Below are 17842 nucleotides of genomic sequence, written 5' to 3' on the forward strand. Positions count from 1 at the left end.
TTTGAAGCAATCTTAAGCTAAAGTTCTTTCTAATTTTTATTTCACTGAACCAAACCATTTTAAGTCCATTATAGGACTGAGGAGAGAGCATAGTGGTGGTGCAAAAAGACTTTCTTCCCTGAGGTACCAGAGGCCCCAAGTTCAAACCCTAGTACCTGGTTCAGATTTTACTGTACTTATATACAAAATGAAGTAGTCAGAGCTGGGCAGTGGCACACCTGGTTGAGCACACTTACTACAGTGAGCAAGAACCTAGGTTCAAGCCCCTACTTCCCATCTGCAGGGGGAAGCTTCATGAGCAGTAGTGCACTGGTGCAGGTGTCTCTTTTCTCTATCTCCCCCTCCCTCTCAATTTCTTTGTTTTTATTCAATAAGTCAATAAGTAAAATATCCTTTTAAATGAAATAATTAATTTGTAATATACATATATTTTTTTAATTGTAAAATATATATGTATATATATTGTAAAATATATACATATATATTTTTTCTTCCTATTTTTTCAATGGTCCTGCCTTCACTTCCTTTCTAGTTCATCCCTACTACCTGCAGGGAGGAAGCCTCATGAATGGTGAGACTTCCCTCTCAAACATAGGCAAGTCTGTAGGTGTCTCTCTTCTCTCCCCCTATGTCACCCTTCCTCTCAATTTTTCTCTGTCCTATCCAACAACAACAACAACAAAGGCGACAAAATGGGGGGGAAATGACCTCCAGGAGCAGTGGGTTCATTGTGTAGGCACTGAGTTCCAGCAATAACCCTAGAAGCAAAAAAAAAAAAGGGGGGGGGGAATGGGGGAAGTTATGCAGCCTGGGAGGTGGTACAGTGGATAAAGTACTGAGTTCTCAGGCAAGAGGTTCTGAGTTCAATCCCTGGAATCAAATGTGTCAGTAGTTCCCTCCCCTTAAGAATAAGTTTACCCAGTAGAATGCGTACTTTACCATGTTACGGATCTAGTTTGAGCTCCTGGCCACATCTGGACTGAAGAGGCTCCACAGATATTGCATTGGTGGTCTGCTGTCTCTGTCCCCTTCTGTCTCTCAACATCTCTCTTTAAGTAAACAAACAAACAAAAGGATGGCCAGTTTTGGAGCACCTGGCTGAGTGTACACATTACCATGCACAAGGACCTGGGTTCAAGTCCTTAGTCCCTACTTGGAGGAGGGAAGCTTCACAAGCATTAAAGCAGGTCTGCAGGTTTCACTATTTTTCTCCCTAACTCCTCCTTCCATCTCAGTTCCTCTCTGTATCCAATAAATAAATAATTCAAAATAAAATAAATTTTAAATAGAGTAAACTGGGTGGGTGCAGTGGAATCTTGTGCAGATGCAAAGACTCAGTGATAACCCTGGGTGCAAAAAAAAAAAAAGAAGTTGCAGAATTATAAGGAGATAATTTGTATTCTAAGTTTATGGTCTGGTTTCTGTATTATAGCCATTATTCAGTGTGTTTTTTTTTATTTGTAAAGTTTTTAAATTTTTATTTATTTATTTGATAGAATAGGATAAAATTGAGAGGGAAGTGGGATAGTGAGGAGACAGAGAGACACCTGCAGCACTACTTCAGCACTGATGAAGCTGGACGGGGGCTTGAACCCAGGTCTTTATGCATTGGAACATGTGCACTTAATCAGGTATGTCACCGCCTAGCCCCTCCCCTATACAGTGTTTTTAAAATATTAAGATTTGTACACTTTCTGAGATTGTTTATAGATAGAAAGTGTTATTTTATTTTTACCAGAGCGCAGCTCTGCTCTGGCGATTGATGGTGGTGTGGGAAATTGAACTTGAGGCCTCAAAGCCTCAGGCACAAAAGTCTTTTGCAATCTACGCCATACCATCCTGAGCACTCCCAATCTCGAGCTTGTCTGACACTGGAAGCTAAAAGTCTTTTGCATAATCATTATACTGTCTCCCTCTCCATCAAGCATTACTACTTGTGTTATAAGAAAAATTACAGAAATGCCTATTCAGGTTTCACTCTGCTCAACAAGCATGTTTGTTAATAGTGTTTTCTGCTTTTAGGTTGCAGATAGAAGAATCGTCCAAACCTGTAAGACTATCACAACAACTTGACAAAGTTGTGACAACCAATTACAAGCCTGTTGCTAATCATCAATACAATGTAAGTCTTTGTTGTGTTTTTTCTTTCAGTCATCTGTCTTACCTAACATCCGTATGAATGGTCTAGATCACATAGACCAGAAACGATGAGTGTTGGTAAGACTATGGAGAAAAAGGAACCTTTAGTACATTGTTGGTGAAAATATAAATTGATATTGCCTCTTTGAAAATCATCCCCACCTGCAGGGGAGTCGCTTCATAGGCGGTGAAGCAGGTCTGCAGGTGTCTATCTTTCTCTCCTCCTCTCTGTCTTCCCCTCCTCTCTCCATTTCTCTCTGTCCTATCCAACAACGACAACAACAATAATAACTACAACAATAAAACAACAAGGACAACAAAAGGGAATAAATAAATAAAATAAATATTAAAAAAAAAGAAAATCAGTATGACGTCAAGCTGCTGGAAACCGACTTACAGTAATGCCCAGCAATTCTGTTCCTCAGTATCTATCTGGATAATATAAAGCCTGTAATTTGGAAGGATGCACGCACTCCTGTGTACACTCTAGTGCTAATTAAATGGTCAAGATAATGGAAAAACTTTGCATGCCTGGGAGTCGGGCGGTAGTGCAACAGGTTAAGCGCAGGTGGCACAAAGTGTAAGGACTGGCTTAAGGATCCCGGTTCAAGCCCCTGGCTCCCCACCTGCAGAGGAGTTGCTTCACAAGCAGTGAAGCAGGTCTGCAGGTGTCTCTCTTTCTCTCCCCCTCTCTGTCTTCCCCTCCTCTCTCCATTTCTGTCTGTCCTATCCAACAACAACGATATCAATAACAACAATGATAATGACAACAATAAAACAAGGGCAACAAAAGGGAATAAAAAAATAAATATTTAAAATAATAATTTTTTTAAAAAAATCCACATGCCCAACAGTAGATGGATGAGTGGATAAGAAGATGAGTTAGAGGGTATGATGCTAAGTGAAGTAAATCAGAAAGAGAGGCATTCCAGATGATCTCGCTCATAAATAATATATAAAGAAACAAGGGAACGGTCAAAGTGCAATTGGTGGTAGAGAGAATCCATTAGGACAGGGAGGGGTGGGGGGGTGAGCTCCACATGGTGGTAAGCAGAGGATGACAGTTTGCTTTTGAAGTATGAAAAGGCTCCTAAAACATGTAGTGATATGAACTGCTGTTACCTCAACTTAATAAAGTATGAAGGAAGATGGCAGAGAGGCAGGCAGGAAGTAAGATAAGTTGGAGATAGATATGTCCAGTTATCCAAGCGAGATATTTATATTGCCTGTTTAGACATGTCAGTAAAGGTGTACTTCTTTTTCTTCTCCTAATGTAGTCCTTCTTACTGTTGGACAAGAATACATACTTTTTGGAGCCAAGTGAAAATAGAAACAAAATGGTATAGGTATAGATTGTCTTTGCCTTCCTTCTTCATTGATAAGCTTTTTCTATTGCCCCTAACTATGCTTCTTTCTCTGCCTATGGGCCTGGCTTCTGTATTTGGCTTTGTGTATTTGTTGGGGGGGGGGGGGTAGAGACAGTGAAAATTGAGAGGGAATTGGGGACATAGAAAGGGAAAGAAAAATGCCTACAGTACTGTTTCACTACTTGTGAAGCTTCCCTCCAGCAGCTGGGGACCCTCAAGCTTGAGAGTCCAACACCTTATCCACTGTACCACCTTCCGGACCAAGTGCAAACAGACTTTTCATGCTTGAGTCTCCATGGCCCCTGATTCAGTCCCTGACACTATCATAAACTGGAGTTGAACAGTGCACTCACTGGTCAACATGTTTGTGTGTGTGTGTGTGTGTGTACACAGTAATGATCCTCTTTTAAAAATTGTTAAATATTATTTATGTATTCTGGATACAGAGAAAAATTGATAGGGAAGGGGGGATTATATATAGAGACAGCTGCAACACTGCTACACCACTCATGAAGCTTCCCCCTCAGATGGGAACTAGAGATGTAAACTCAGGTCCTTCCACGTTGTATGTGTGCACTTAACTAGGTGCATCACCCCCCCAGCCCCCCCCCTTTTCTTTGTTAAGATTTATTTACTGATGAGGAAGAGACTAGAAAAAGGAGGGAGAGAACCAAAGCATCACTCTGGCACATGTGATGTCAGGGATTGAACTCAGGACCTCCAAGCGTGAGGTCCAATACTTTATCTATAGTCCCACTTCCTGGGCCAATAATGTCCCTGTATTGTTTAATATAAGAAAATATTGAAAGCCAATGTCAAAAAAATTGTTTTGAATTATTGCAGGCAGCTTTTCTGTTGGCATAGGTAGAGGGAAGAAAATTAGAAAAGTGTATACCTGGTCCTGACAGTATTAGACTCAAGATTTGTCTTAACAGATTTTTTTTTTTAACATGGCTATAGGGCCTTGTGCATATGCAATACCACAGTTCAGCAGCCTTCCTCAGATAAGTTGTCTTGTCCATCTATTATACAGAGTGAGAGAATGCAGAAAGGTAGAGACAGAATATAGAACACAGCACTGCTCCACAAGCCACGGAGCTCCTCTGATGCCAACCATGGTGCTCTCATGTTGTACCAAGGTTTGAAGCCAGAGTCCCATGCCTGGTAAGGTCCCTGTCCTACCTGGTAAGCTATCTCCCAGTCCCACAAGATATATTTTTTTCAATTTCTTCTTTGTGTCTGAAATACCTACTCCTGGTAAAACAAATAAAAATGCTTATCTTTTAAGAAACAGCTGTTTCTTTCAGTCTCAAGTCCTGCCTTTCCATTCCTCAGCTGAGCTATAATCTATATTTTCTTTGATACTTGAAGGCTACATTTCTATCTGAGAACCATCTTTTCCAAAATTTCAATACAGGTGTCAGTTTGCTATACTGCTACAGAACATCATTTCTGAGGCAAAAGGAAAATCCCTCTTAGATCAGTCAAAACTGGCACTTCTGTTTATATCAAAGTTTTGGCTTCTGTCTAGTTGGTATTCTAAGTGTATCTACCTAGCAGATGAAGATATATTTGAAATGTCATGTCTTCATACTGTCCTTTTGTATAAATATTTTGTAGTCTGAGCTCCCTGCTAAAATATAAACTATAAAACCACTTACATTAAGTGACATTTCAGTTTCCATAGTGTGAGTTAATCATTATACTAATGCAATTGTAGTTAAATGAGTCACAAAGTAATCATTCATTAAAATTTTGTATATAGGGGGTCGGGCGGTCGCTTCACAGGCAGTGAAGCAGGTCTGCAGGTGTCTATCTTCCCCCCCCCCCCGTCTTTCCCTCCTCTCTATTTCTCTCTGTCCTATCCAACAACGAACGACAGCAACAACAATAATGACCACAGCAAGGTTACAACAACAAGGACAACAAAAAAAAGGGGGGGTGGCCTCCAGGAGCAGTGGATTCATGGTGCAGGCACTGAGCCCCAGCAATAACCCTGGAGGCAAAAAAAAAAAAATTGTATATATAAATACAAAAATTGACTATAATCTGCTACAATAACATTATTTGAATGCTTAGTGATTATCTCACCCCCCATGGCAAGTATCAGTAAATGGAGGTACCAATATAGCTTTTAAAAGCATATTCGTTTTTATATTATCAGCTCGTAGGAAGTATATGAACTTTTGTCATCAGAAAACATTGACTTTTCAGAGGTTGAGAAACATCAGCACAGTTCATCAAGAATTGCTTAGAGGTTGTATAATCAAGATAGTCAATTTAAAAAATATAATATTGAAATGTTCTCAGAGTTTTGCCACATGAAGCCATGTAAATATGAGGCCCAGTATTTTAACAGTTGAGGCTCTCTGAATGCAATCTTCAGGATAAAAATAAGGGATACATACAGAAAATGAGCTAGGCAGTGGAAAGCAGTATAATATTTTTAGTACTTCCTGCATTTGATCAGAAAGAAACCACCTTGCATTTATTTACCCCTAGCAATGTTTTCATCCACCTATGGTACATACATAAATTTACATACATATGTCATCATCTCCAAATATTTTAACTCCCATTTTGTATATGGAGCTATTCTATACACTAAATTGAAATATGTCTGCTTAATTCACAAGCTATCAGGGTTAGAATACCTATGATATTTGCCATTCAAAAAACATTTACTGAGCCAAAAAGAATTAATGTTGTTAGCATTCTCTTAGAATCCTTCTTTCTTCAGTGTTTTTTTTTTCCCCTTCTTTCTTTCATTCCTTTGTTGTTGTTTTGTTTGTTTTCTTTATTTTTTTACCAGTGCACTGCTCAGCTCTGGTTTATGGTGGTGTGAGGAAAAGTGCCTATGACCTTGGAGCCTCAGGCATGAGAGTATTCTTGCACAATCATTGTGTTACCTCCCTAGCCTAGAATACTTTTTTTTTTTTTGAAAGCCTGAAAACTATTAGATAGCTTGTCAGGTTTCTCCCTTAGTGGCCTTTCCTCTGGCTCAGATCTTCATAAAGTTTCTGAAACTTGAACTGATTGATAATGGTCAACGTTTTCAAAAGTATATTTTTTATAATTATTAACTTTGTGAACATCTTTTAAAAAAAAGTTGTTTGGGATTAAGATATGACTCCTAGGGATTTATCCTAAGGACTTAATCACACCCACCCAAAAAGATATGTGTACACCTATGTTCATAGCAGCACAATTTGTAATAGCCAAGACCTGGAAACAACCCAGGTGCCCAACAGATGAATGGCTGAGAAAGTTGTGGTATATATACACAATGGAATACTACTCAGCTACAGAGAATAATAAACCCTCCTTCTCTGACCCATCTTGGATGGAGTTAGAAGGAATTATGTTAAGTTAGATAAGTCAGAAAGACAAAGATGAGTATGGCATGATCCCACTTAATAAACAGAAGTTGAGAAAGAAGAACAGTAAAGGAAATGCAAAGCAGAATTTGACTGAGTTTGGATTATTACACCAAAGTAAAAAAAAAGTCTGGAGGCAGAGGAGGACAGATTTTCAGCTTCACTATAGGGGGTTGGGGGTAGGGACACAGATCTTTTCTGGAGAGAATGGTGTTAATATATACTCCTATTAGCAAATAGTCTTATAAATCACTATTTATTAATAATAAAAAATATGTGTGTGGGTGTGATACAAGACTGGGTTCAAACCCAAATACCATATAGAAGCACCGTGGGTGGCACTACAAAGGAGCTCCATGAATGATGGAGCACTACTCTAGTGTCTGCCTTCTCTCTGTGTTTCTTCTTTCCACTAAATTTCTTTCTCCTTCAAAGAATGAAAAAGTTGTCTAACTCAATACTGATATCAAGCACTCATTCCTCACCACCATATTGGAAGGGAGGACTGCCAGAGGTGGGGTACAGAGGAGGAGTCATATTTAAAAGATGTTTTATTAAAAAATAATGGGGGAGCCCAGGTGGTAGCACAGTGGGTTAAGTGCACATGGTGCGAAGCAAGGACCTGTGTAAGGATCCCGATTGGAGCCCCCGGCTCCACACTTGCAGGGGGTCGCTTCACAGGCGAAGCAGGTCTGCAGGTGTCTATTTTCTCTCACTCTGTCTGTCTTCCTCATCTCTCTTGATTTCTCTCTGTCCTACCCAACAACAATGACAGCAATAACAACAATAATAATAACAATGATAACAACAACAGATAAAAAGGCCTCCAGGAATAGTAGATTCATAGTGTAGGTACCGAGCCCCAGCAATGACCCTGGAGGCAAAAAAAAAACTTGCAGATTTTAATTTTATTTCCTACAAAATTACTGGCCACTTAACCTTAGGAATGTGATTAATTCTGCACTTTGCAAATATTTGAACATCATTTTAAAAAATATTTTATTGTCTTTATTTATTGTATAGAGATAGCCAGGAATTGAGAGGAAGGGGGAGATAGTGAAGGAGAGAGACACCTGTAGCCCTGCTTCACCACTTGCAAAGCTTTCCTCCTGCAGGTGGGTACCAGTGGGTACCAGGAGTTTGAACACAGGTCCTTGCACATTGTAACATGTATGCTCAACCAGGTGTACCACCACCTGGCCCCCCCATCAGATTTTCTTACCTTCAACCTTTGAAGTAGTGAAAGAATCTTTGGAGGATAATGGTTTTCCAGAGTAGTGAATGAGCAAAATAGTGAAATAGGAAGCTTCTGTTTATCTTATTGTTGAGACTGAGGATCTAGCATATGATTCTGCAAAAGACTTTCACACCTGAGACTCTGAGCTCCCAGGTCTAGTTCTCAGCACCACCTTAAACCAGAGCTGAGCAGTAGTCTGGCTAAAATAAAATGTATTATCTTACTTTTCACCTACAGAAGGAAAAGAAAAATAACTTTAGAAACATTTACACTGTAGAGGTTGGGAAGTAGGTCAGTGAGAAGAGCGCATGCTTCCATGAGAGAGAACCTGATTGCAGTCAACTCCCTAAATGGTGAAGCAGTGCTTTGTCTCCCTCTCTTTCTTATAAAAATATAAAATAAGTTCTAGAGATGTTGCTAATCAGGAAGATAGGTCTTAGTGATATAGCAAATAGTGAGGCACTACATCAAATTACTTTATTTAATTTTTATATTGTTAGTCCCTCCAGGGTTATTGCTGGGGCTTCGTTCTGGCACTACAAATCCACTGCTCCTGGCAGCTATTTTTCTTTCTTTTTTTAAAATTTTTTTTATTTTATTCAGTAGGTTAGAGAAATTGGAAGGGGAAGTGTAGATAGGGAGAAAGACAATTGCAGACCTGCTTCACCGCTCATGAAGGCCTCCTGCTCCTGCAGGTGGGGAGCAGGGGCTCGAACCCAGGTCCTTGAGTATGGTAATATGTGTGCTTAACTGGGTGCCCCACCACTACATCAGATTCTTAAAAGAAAGTTGAACTGATTAATTGGCTGTGTAAATTGACCTTGCCACCCTTATACAGTTCGCATGCTAGACAGTCATTCTTCAGCAGTAAAACAGAAATTAGATAGCACAAAGGGACTGACCGTAGTACTTTCATCACCTCACATTTTCATTTACTTTTTTTTTCCCCCCACTAGAGTACTGCTCAGTTCTGCTTTATGGTACTGCAGGGCATAGATTGAACATGGGACCCTGGAGCCTCAGGCACAAGAGTCTATTTGCATAACAGTTATTTATCTCCTCTGCCTTGCTTTCAGTTATTTAGGTTTGTTGCTATATTCAAGGATTTATAGGTTGCAATATTTATTTTAGCCTGTAAATTAAAGATAATAATGCAACTGTGAATAAGAAAATAGAATAGTGGTCCGGGAGGTGGCGCAGTGGATAAAGCATGAATTCTCAAGCATGAGGTCCCGAGTACAATCCCCAGCAGCACATGTACCAGAGTGATGTCTGGTTCTTTCTCTCTCTCCTCCTAGCTTTCTCATTAATAAATAAATAAATTCTTTTTTGAAAAAAAAGAAAATAGAATAATTGACACTCATCTTCTAAAATCATGTGTCAGTAATTTTACCAGGTAGCTAGATGATAGGATCAGATCTGACAAAGGTGGCCCTTCCAAGTGAAAGGGAATTGTCAATATCATTTTAAATATGGCTTCTTGGGGCCAGGAGATAGTGCAGTATGTGCCATATCCTGCTTGTTATTCCTAGTTTGAACCCCAGCACCACTTGGCATTATAGCATGGAGTGAAATTCTAAGGATGTTGATGTGGTTCTCTCATTCTCTATCTGAAATAAAAAATGAAGAAGTCAGCTGGGAGCTGTGGAATCTGCATATGCAGCACCCACTATAAAAATAAATATGTTAATAACTTGCCATTCCCTGTCTTTGATGATGATTTAGTTAGTGTCTAACAGGGAAGTAAAAACAACTCTAGATGTTCCAAACTGAAATGAATTTGACATAGGGAATTGGTTACAGATGATTTATAAATACTGAATAGCAAGGCTAGAGTTGTAAAAAGTGGGCCAGGGGGCCGGGCAGTGCACAGCAGGTTAAGCGCACATGGATGGCATGAAACACGGGGACTGGCTCAAAGATCCCAGTTCGAGCCCCGGGCTCCTGCAGGGGGGGTCATTTCACAGGTGGTGAAATTGGTGTGTAGGTGTCTGTCTTTCTCCTCTCTCGATTTCTCTCTGTCCTATCCAACAATGACAGCAATAACAACAACAATAATAACAACAACAATGATAAACAACAAGGGCAGCAAAAAGGAAAAAATGGTCTCCTGGAGCAGTGGATTTGTAGTGCAGGCATGAGCCCCAGCAATAACCCTGGGGGCAAAAAAAAAAGCGGGACAGGGTGGTTACCAGAGATCAGGAAACTGCTGCTACAGATAGTGCTACCACAAGCACAAAAACAGAAAGATCTCTCTTTCTCCTGTTTTAGTTTTACATTGGCAGCACCCCAAATAGAAAGCAGTTGGGGAGGGAAATCTTGGAAATGGTGCCTGCAGGTCCTGTCACCACCACTTTTACAGTCTAGAGGTAAAAGCTTGTTGCAGTAAGTAACACAGAGACCCTTCACCTCTGTGTGTGTTGTACTTTACATTAAATTTCATTACATTGCTAGTACAAAGCTATCACAGTTTGTAATTCATTTAAAAACCAAGCATTCAGGGGCCAGGCAGTGACACAACCAGTAAAGCACACAAGTTGACTATGCATGAGGACCCAGGTTTGAGCCTCTGGTCCCCACTTTCAGGGGGGATGTTTCACAAGTGGTTAGAGCAGGCTGCAGGTGTCTTTCCTCTCTCCTTTTCCTCCTCCTCTCGCCCTATTTCTCTCTGTCTATCATAATAGAGAAAATAATTAAAACCCAGCATTCAGAAATCAGAGACAAATCACAAATTTGAAAGCAAAGCAAAAGTGTTTTATAATTTTAGCAAATGGAAGCTTAGTCATAAAGTCATCTGTTACTTCTTATTTCATTACTTTGGATTTCATTTGTGTTTCCTTTATAATATCCAGGCATGTTAATACACTGTGGTTTTGTCATTTACAAATAGATTATACATATAATTCATGTGCTAAGATTTTTTGCTGGTGGAAGTTAACTGGTTCCTTTTAGCTCTCATCTCTTGCCGGTGTGATTCTGTATGCATATTTTGGTTGATTTTCGTGGCCATCATCAGGTAACCTGTGTGATTTTCACAGCATCCTTAAACCTTTGTTCTCCCCCACATACGCACTCCAACCAGGATTAGTGCTGGGATGCAGTACCTGCATGACTCTGTTGCTCTTGGTGACCCTTTCCTTTTCCTTTCTCTTCTCTCTTTTCTCCTTCTCCTCTTCCTCCTCCTCCTTCTTTTTCCTCTCTCTCTCTCTCTCTCTCTCCTTTTCTCTCTCTTTACAGAGTTTGAAAAACAAAGGAGAGACACCTGCAGCACTGTTCCACCATTTGTGAAGCTGTCTTTCCTGCCCCTGCAAGTGGGGAGAGGGGCTAGAACCCTGGTCCTTTTGCATAATAACATGTGCACTGTACCAGGTGTGCCACCACCTGTTCCCTGTTTACATTCTTATTCAGGAATCCCCTTTCTATAAGGAATCATACCCTTTCTTATCTTAGTACTGATTCTCTGTACATACTATACACTAAAATCATCTGAACAGCATTAAAAGAGAACAATACTTCTAGAGATTAGTTTAATCCATCTAAAGTAAAGGCCAACTACCTTAACTTTTTTTTTTTTTTAAGTTCCTGGGTTAATTCCTGCATACAGTATAGACCCAAAGAGACAGGAAATTTTTTTTTAATTTATTCTCTTTTGTTGCCCTTGTTGTTTTTTATTGTTGTAGTTATTGTTGTTATTGATGTTGTCATTGTTGGATAGGACAGAGAGAAATGGAGAGAGGAGGGGAAGACAAGGGGAGACAAAGATAGACACCTGCAGACCTGCTTCACCGCTTGTGAAGCAACTTACCTGAAGGTGGGGAGCTGAAGGCTCGAACTGGGATCCTTACACCAGTCCTTGCGCTTTGTGCCACCTGTGCTTAACCTACTGCTCTACTGCCAACTCCTGACAGGAATTTTTTTTTTTTTTCCCCTCCAGGGTTATTGATGGGCTCGGTGCCTGCACCATGAATCCACCGCTCCTGGAGGCCATTTTTCCCCCTTTTTGTTGCCCTAGTTGTTGCAGCCTCGTTGCGGTTATTATTGCCATTGTTGACGTTGCTTTGTTGTTGGATAGGACAGAGAGAAATGGAAAGAGGAGGGGAAGACAGAGAGAGAGGGGGAGAGAAATCTACCATCTCCTTTTGGGGGGTGCACAAAAGTATCTGGGGAGACACCCGGAAAAAGTATCTTTGTATCAAACCTAAGATTTTTAAAAAAGAATTGTAGGGCAGTAGAGTAGCTCACATAGATAGTGCACTGGTTTGCAATGGCTATGACCCAGGCTCAAGAATGGCCCCTACCACATTGAAGAAAGTTTTAGTCCTGTGTTCTCTGTCTCTGTCACTATCTAAATTTAAGAAGTAACTATATCATCTCTTGTCTTCATTACCTACCCTTTTAAAAATTTTATTAGTGAATTAATACAATTTACAAAATTATGAGATACTAGGGTATAATTTCACACTGTTCGCACCACTAGAGTTCTGTGTCCTCTTCCCTCCATTCAAAACTGCAATGGTTCTCCCAAGGTCACAGATAGGGTTGACTATTATTTCTGTAACTATAGTTTATTTATTTATTTGCCTTTTTTTTTCTATGATCCTTCTTCTCTTCCTTTCTGAGTCATACCTATACCTATTACTACTTCCAAGTGTCCTTCCCTTTTTCCTCTTCTCTTTCAGGGTTCTGATGGAATTGGGGTTCAGAGCCCTCTAGTCATCTTCCTCTAGTAATTCTCCCCCTCTGGGAGTATAGACCAAAATTCTTTTTGGGATGCAGAAGGTGGAAAGTCTGGTTTCTATAATTGCTTCTCGACTGGACATGGACGTTGACAGGTTGATCCATACTAAGCCTGTTTATGTCTTTCCCAAGTAGTGAGGTCATCTGCCCGGGGAGGTCAGGATGGAATCATAGTAACATCTGCAACTTGGTGGCTGAAAGGCAGTAAGATATAAAGCAGGACAAGATGCTTAATAAACAGAAACTAAAAGGTAGGAATAGAGCAGATGAGAATAGGGATTGTAGGGTGGAAAGAAGCTAGGAAATCTATCTTAGGTATGTTCCCAGGGGGCACTGACTTCAGTAATTTTTGCTTAAGCTTGATAACTAGCATAGGTAGAATAAATATACTGTCTGGGAAGTTGGTGTCAGAGTTGAGAATAGAACTGGAAAGCTGGATTAGGGCAGAGCAGCTCCCAAACTTGAAGAAGATATATAAATACCATTAACTGTTTACATATGAATCTGACCCAGGGCCCATCTATACTCATATTTGTAGCCTGTATAAACTCTGAGTCCCTGTCACTCTGAACTCACAGTCCATGGTTACAGCTGAGAACATTCTAGGCTGCATTCATTTCAGGCCTAGTCTTCCTCAAGTGACAGAGTAGGATGACCCAGCTTCTCTTTGGAGAATGGGGCAGTTCCTACCATTACTACTTTATAGTCAGGGCAAGGTCCTTGAGGGGTCCTCAACAGGGCTTACGATGACATTCCTGATGGAAGTGGCCAGTGATGGTGGAGAGAGGGATCTATTAGAGGTCTAGGCCCTCTATCTATGGGGGAAGCCAAGGATTCCCTGGCTAGGGCCCCAGGTGATGGGGTGGCCTGGTAGTAACCAAAAAGGCCATCATTAAGTGAGCCAGTCTCTTGCCCTTTTCCAGCTTTTGTAGTCCCTTCTTTATTTGATGAGCTCCAAGCAGTTAATGAATTGAGCGCCATTTGTTATATCCAAACTGGTATTAGTTTTGTGGGGTATGGCCTCAAGTTGGGAAGGATTTTAGTGCAGTCTAAGTTAACCTTAAGTTTTACTACATTTACTTGTTTTATTATTCTAATAAAGGTTGTCATAATGATAATTATAATACTCTAGTTGGTATTTGGTACCTGCCCTTTTAAGAACAATTCTACTACCGCCTCCTGGGTTTCATACCTAAATGATTTCTATCACTCCCAACAGATTCTTTCTTCCTCCACCTGCCTCTCTCTTCCTCGCTTTCTCTTTTGCCCCACTCCCACCCCTTATAGAGACTGAGAGACAGAGGAAAGACACAGCAACACTGTTCACTGCTCATAAAGCTTCACCTTTACATGCTGCTGTCAGTGTGGTGGCTAGGTGCTTAAACTTGCACATGGTAAATTGAACACACTACTGGGTGAGCTATCTTTTACCACCACCACCCCAGCCCCTTGAATCTCACTCCCCCCCCCCTTTTTTTTTGTTTAGTTGCTTGGCAAGAATTGTTGATCAGAAAATGACAGGAAACTAGAAAACTATTGTTGGGAAGAAAAGAATCATTACATAAAATGTTGAGTCTAGCCCCCAGGAACTACAGAGTTACAGACACACACCACACACACGCACACCACACACACACACACACACACACACACACACACACATTATTAATGTGTTTTATTTGATAGGACAGATAGAAATTGAAAGGGGAGATAGTGAGAAAGACACCTGCAGCACTGCTCCACCGCTCATGAAGTTTCCTCATTGCTGATATGGAGTTGGGGCTTGAACCGGGGTACTTGCTCATGGTAAAGTCTGTGTGCTCAACCAAATACACTTCTGCCCTCCCTGTCAAAGTTATTTTGTTATGCATACTTTTATTTCCTTCTGTGTGACTACTAAACATGTTAGTCTTCAGAAGTAAATTGGGGTGGGGAGTAAAGTTATATATATTTGAAATTTTACTAATGAAAATAGGTACTGAAGCACTTATCATATTTTTTTGACATTCACCTATTGTGTATAGTGTTATATAATTAGTCCATTTGAATTTGTATACTAAACAGTAATGACTAGAGAATTAATTTCCTCCCTAGTGATAAGGACTCATGAGACAAAAATAGATATATTAGGGGTGAGAAGAATCTTTCATAAGAGTTTAAAATGCAAGCCATGATATTCAAGTCTGTCATGATCACTTCAAAAGCTGAAGTAAAAGCCTCCACAAAAACTGCCTTGACAAAGCAATCAAAGTGTTTCCACAAACAACAATCCAGACCAGATATTTATAGGCATCTGTATTATAATATTTTAATTGGCAGTGGGTGGCATTTATAATTTTAGTCAGTGATTAAGGTTTCAGTGATGGTGGTTGAGTATCTCTATAGCACAAGCATAGTGCATTTTAGTTTTAGGGGACCAAGCCGTGATTCACCTACTTGAGTGCACACATTACCAAGCACAAGGACCTGGGTTTGTGCCCCCGCTCCCCATCTACATGGGAGAAGAAGCTTCATGAGCAATGAAGAAGGTCTGTAGGTAGCTTTCTCTCTCTCTTTTCTCTGTATATCTCCCCCCCTCTTAATTTCTCTATGCCCTATCAAATAAAATATAATAAAGTAGGAAGGAAGGAAGGAAAAATGGCCACCAGGATAGTGGATTTGTAGTATTGGCTCTGTGCCCCAGTAATCATCCTGTTGACAATTAAAAAATAAAAATGCATCTTAGTCTTGAATAATTTATGAGAGAAAAATGAATTGTGCTTGATGAGTTATTTTAATTGTAAAATATAGGGACCAAGGCCAGGCTGTAACATACCAGGTTGAACTCATATTTTATAATGCATAAGGACCTGGGTTCAAGCCTCTCATCCCCAGCTGTAGGGAGAAAGCTTCACAAGCAATAAAGCAGGTTTTGCAGGTGTCTGTCTCTCTTCGTCTGTATATCTCTCCTCTCAATGTCTCTTTGATTATCTCTCTGATTAATAGATTTAATTTTTAAAATGAGGGTCCAGAAGATACCTTACCTAGTAGGGCATGTGTTTTACCATGTGCCACTGCACCAGGGAATTAACATTCCAGTGTTGTGGTTTTCTGAAATGAAAAGAATGAAAAAGTCAACCAAGAAGTGATGAAAATACATATGTGTGAGACACATAGAACTGACTTTTTTTTAATAAAACAAAATTTTAAATATATTTTTTAATTTGATAGGACAGTGGAGGAGGGTAAGATAGCACAATGGTTATGCAAACAGACTATCATGCCTGAGGCTCTGTCAAGTCCCTGGTTCAATCCCCTGCACCACCGTGAGAGAGAAAGAGGCTGACTGAGCACTGCTTCACTGTTCATGAAGCTTCCTCCTTATAGGCATGAACCAGGGACTTATACTAACCCAGTCCTTCTGCACAGTAATGTGTTTACTTAATGGGGTTTACCACCACCCAATCCCCTAAAATAAAATTTAATAAAATATATGACAGACAGGCAGAATATCATGGAACTTTGACTCTTTACAGAGGATGCAAAAGCTTAGCACTGATGTTTTGACTGGTACCTACTTCCTTGGTATTGCTTTTCTCAAGGACCAATGACCTTTGGCTATATAAAATCCCACATCCTGCTTGTAATGGGCTGGAAGCTCCTCACCTGTGTAGTGTGTACCTTATCATACATGAAGTCTTGAATTTGGGCTCCAGTACTACATGGTAACAAAGGGCATTGAGGGGAACTTCATTAATGGTGGAGCAGTGCTGTGGTATCTCTCCCTCTCTATCTTCTTCTTCTAGCGTTTGCCATCTCCCTCTCTATCTGAAATAAAAAGAATGAAAAATGTGGTCCTGGAGCTATGATATCACACATGTGCAAGGCCCCCAATGCCACAAAAAGTAATAATAAAATAATTTTTAAAGACCTGGAAGGAATAGGACTTTCCTTACCCCTCATTACTCTAATTCTATCTTCCTCTCTTTTCCAAGTTGTGTCCTATATTTCACTCTTGACCAGAGGAATTGTTGTGATATTTTTGTCCCCTGGCTTATGACTTTCCTACTCTTAGCCACTTACACTTTCTGGACTATCAGTCATAATAGAAAACATAAGCAGTGCATTCCAACAGTGTATGCAAAGTTGCAAACAAGGAGCACGTGAGAAGTTTCACACATTGGTCAGCAAGGCAGGGATTAAAAAATTGAACCCTTAAGTTGTTTTATATCATTCCTCTTTGTAGCTTTTTTTTTTTTCCTCCATGGTTATTGCTGGGCTCGGTGCCTGCACCATGAATCCACCGCTCCTGGAGGCCATTTTCCCCCCTTTTGTTGCCCTTGTTGTTGTAGCCTCGTTGTGGTTATTATTATTACCATTGTCGATGTTGTTCGTTGTTGGATAGGACAGAGAGAAATGGAGAGAGGAGGGGAAGACAGAGGGGGAGAGAAAGACAGACACCTGCAGACCTGCTTCACCGCCTGTGAAGCGACTCCCCTGCAGGGCGGGGGGGGGGGGGGGGGGGGGCTCGAACCGGGATCCTTACTCCGGTCCTTGCGCTTTGCGCCACGTGCGCCTAACCCACTGTACCACCGCCCGACCCCCCTTTGTAGCTTTTTTATTGCTCGCCTAGCCATTTTCCCAGTTCTGTCTTTTGGGCCATAGGACTGGGGTGGGGGGTGGGGGTCTTTCTTGAATAAACCTTGGCTCTGTTTTGGTCTTTGTTCTTAGTACTGCATCTTCATTCTCTGTGAAGGAGAAGGGAAGAATGAGGACAGGCTTTTGTCTTTATGTATATGTTTTCACTTGTTTTCCTGTCTTCCCCATGTTGGGAGGAAATATTTGGATTTCTTTTCCTGGATCATTGGTTTCTCTGGCCTGTCCCCTCTCCAGTCTGACTTCTAACTCTTCTAGTTATTTTACTCTTCTCTATCCAGTCCTTCAAAGTTGCTCATGCTTATTTTTCTTTCATGTTGTCCTTATACAGACAATCTTGATGAGCTCGA

General features: G+C 40.5%; 1 protein-coding gene across 1 annotated transcript in view; it reads left to right on the forward strand.

Moving 5' to 3' along the window:
• The window catches only part of GTF2F2 (general transcription factor IIF subunit 2), a 193827-nt gene that overhangs the window by 147635 nt on the left and 28350 nt on the right, over positions 1-17842 (forward strand). Inside the window, exon 6 of the mRNA XM_007526608.3 lies at positions 2023-2122. Within this exon, the coding sequence (XP_007526670.1) occupies positions 2023-2122 (100 nt within the window). The remainder of the gene's footprint in view (positions 1-2022; positions 2123-17842) is intronic.

Source organism: Erinaceus europaeus, chromosome 7 (assembly GCF_950295315.1).
Source record: "Erinaceus europaeus chromosome 7, mEriEur2.1, whole genome shotgun sequence".
Classification (NCBI taxonomy): Eukaryota; Metazoa; Chordata; class Mammalia; order Eulipotyphla; family Erinaceidae; genus Erinaceus; species Erinaceus europaeus.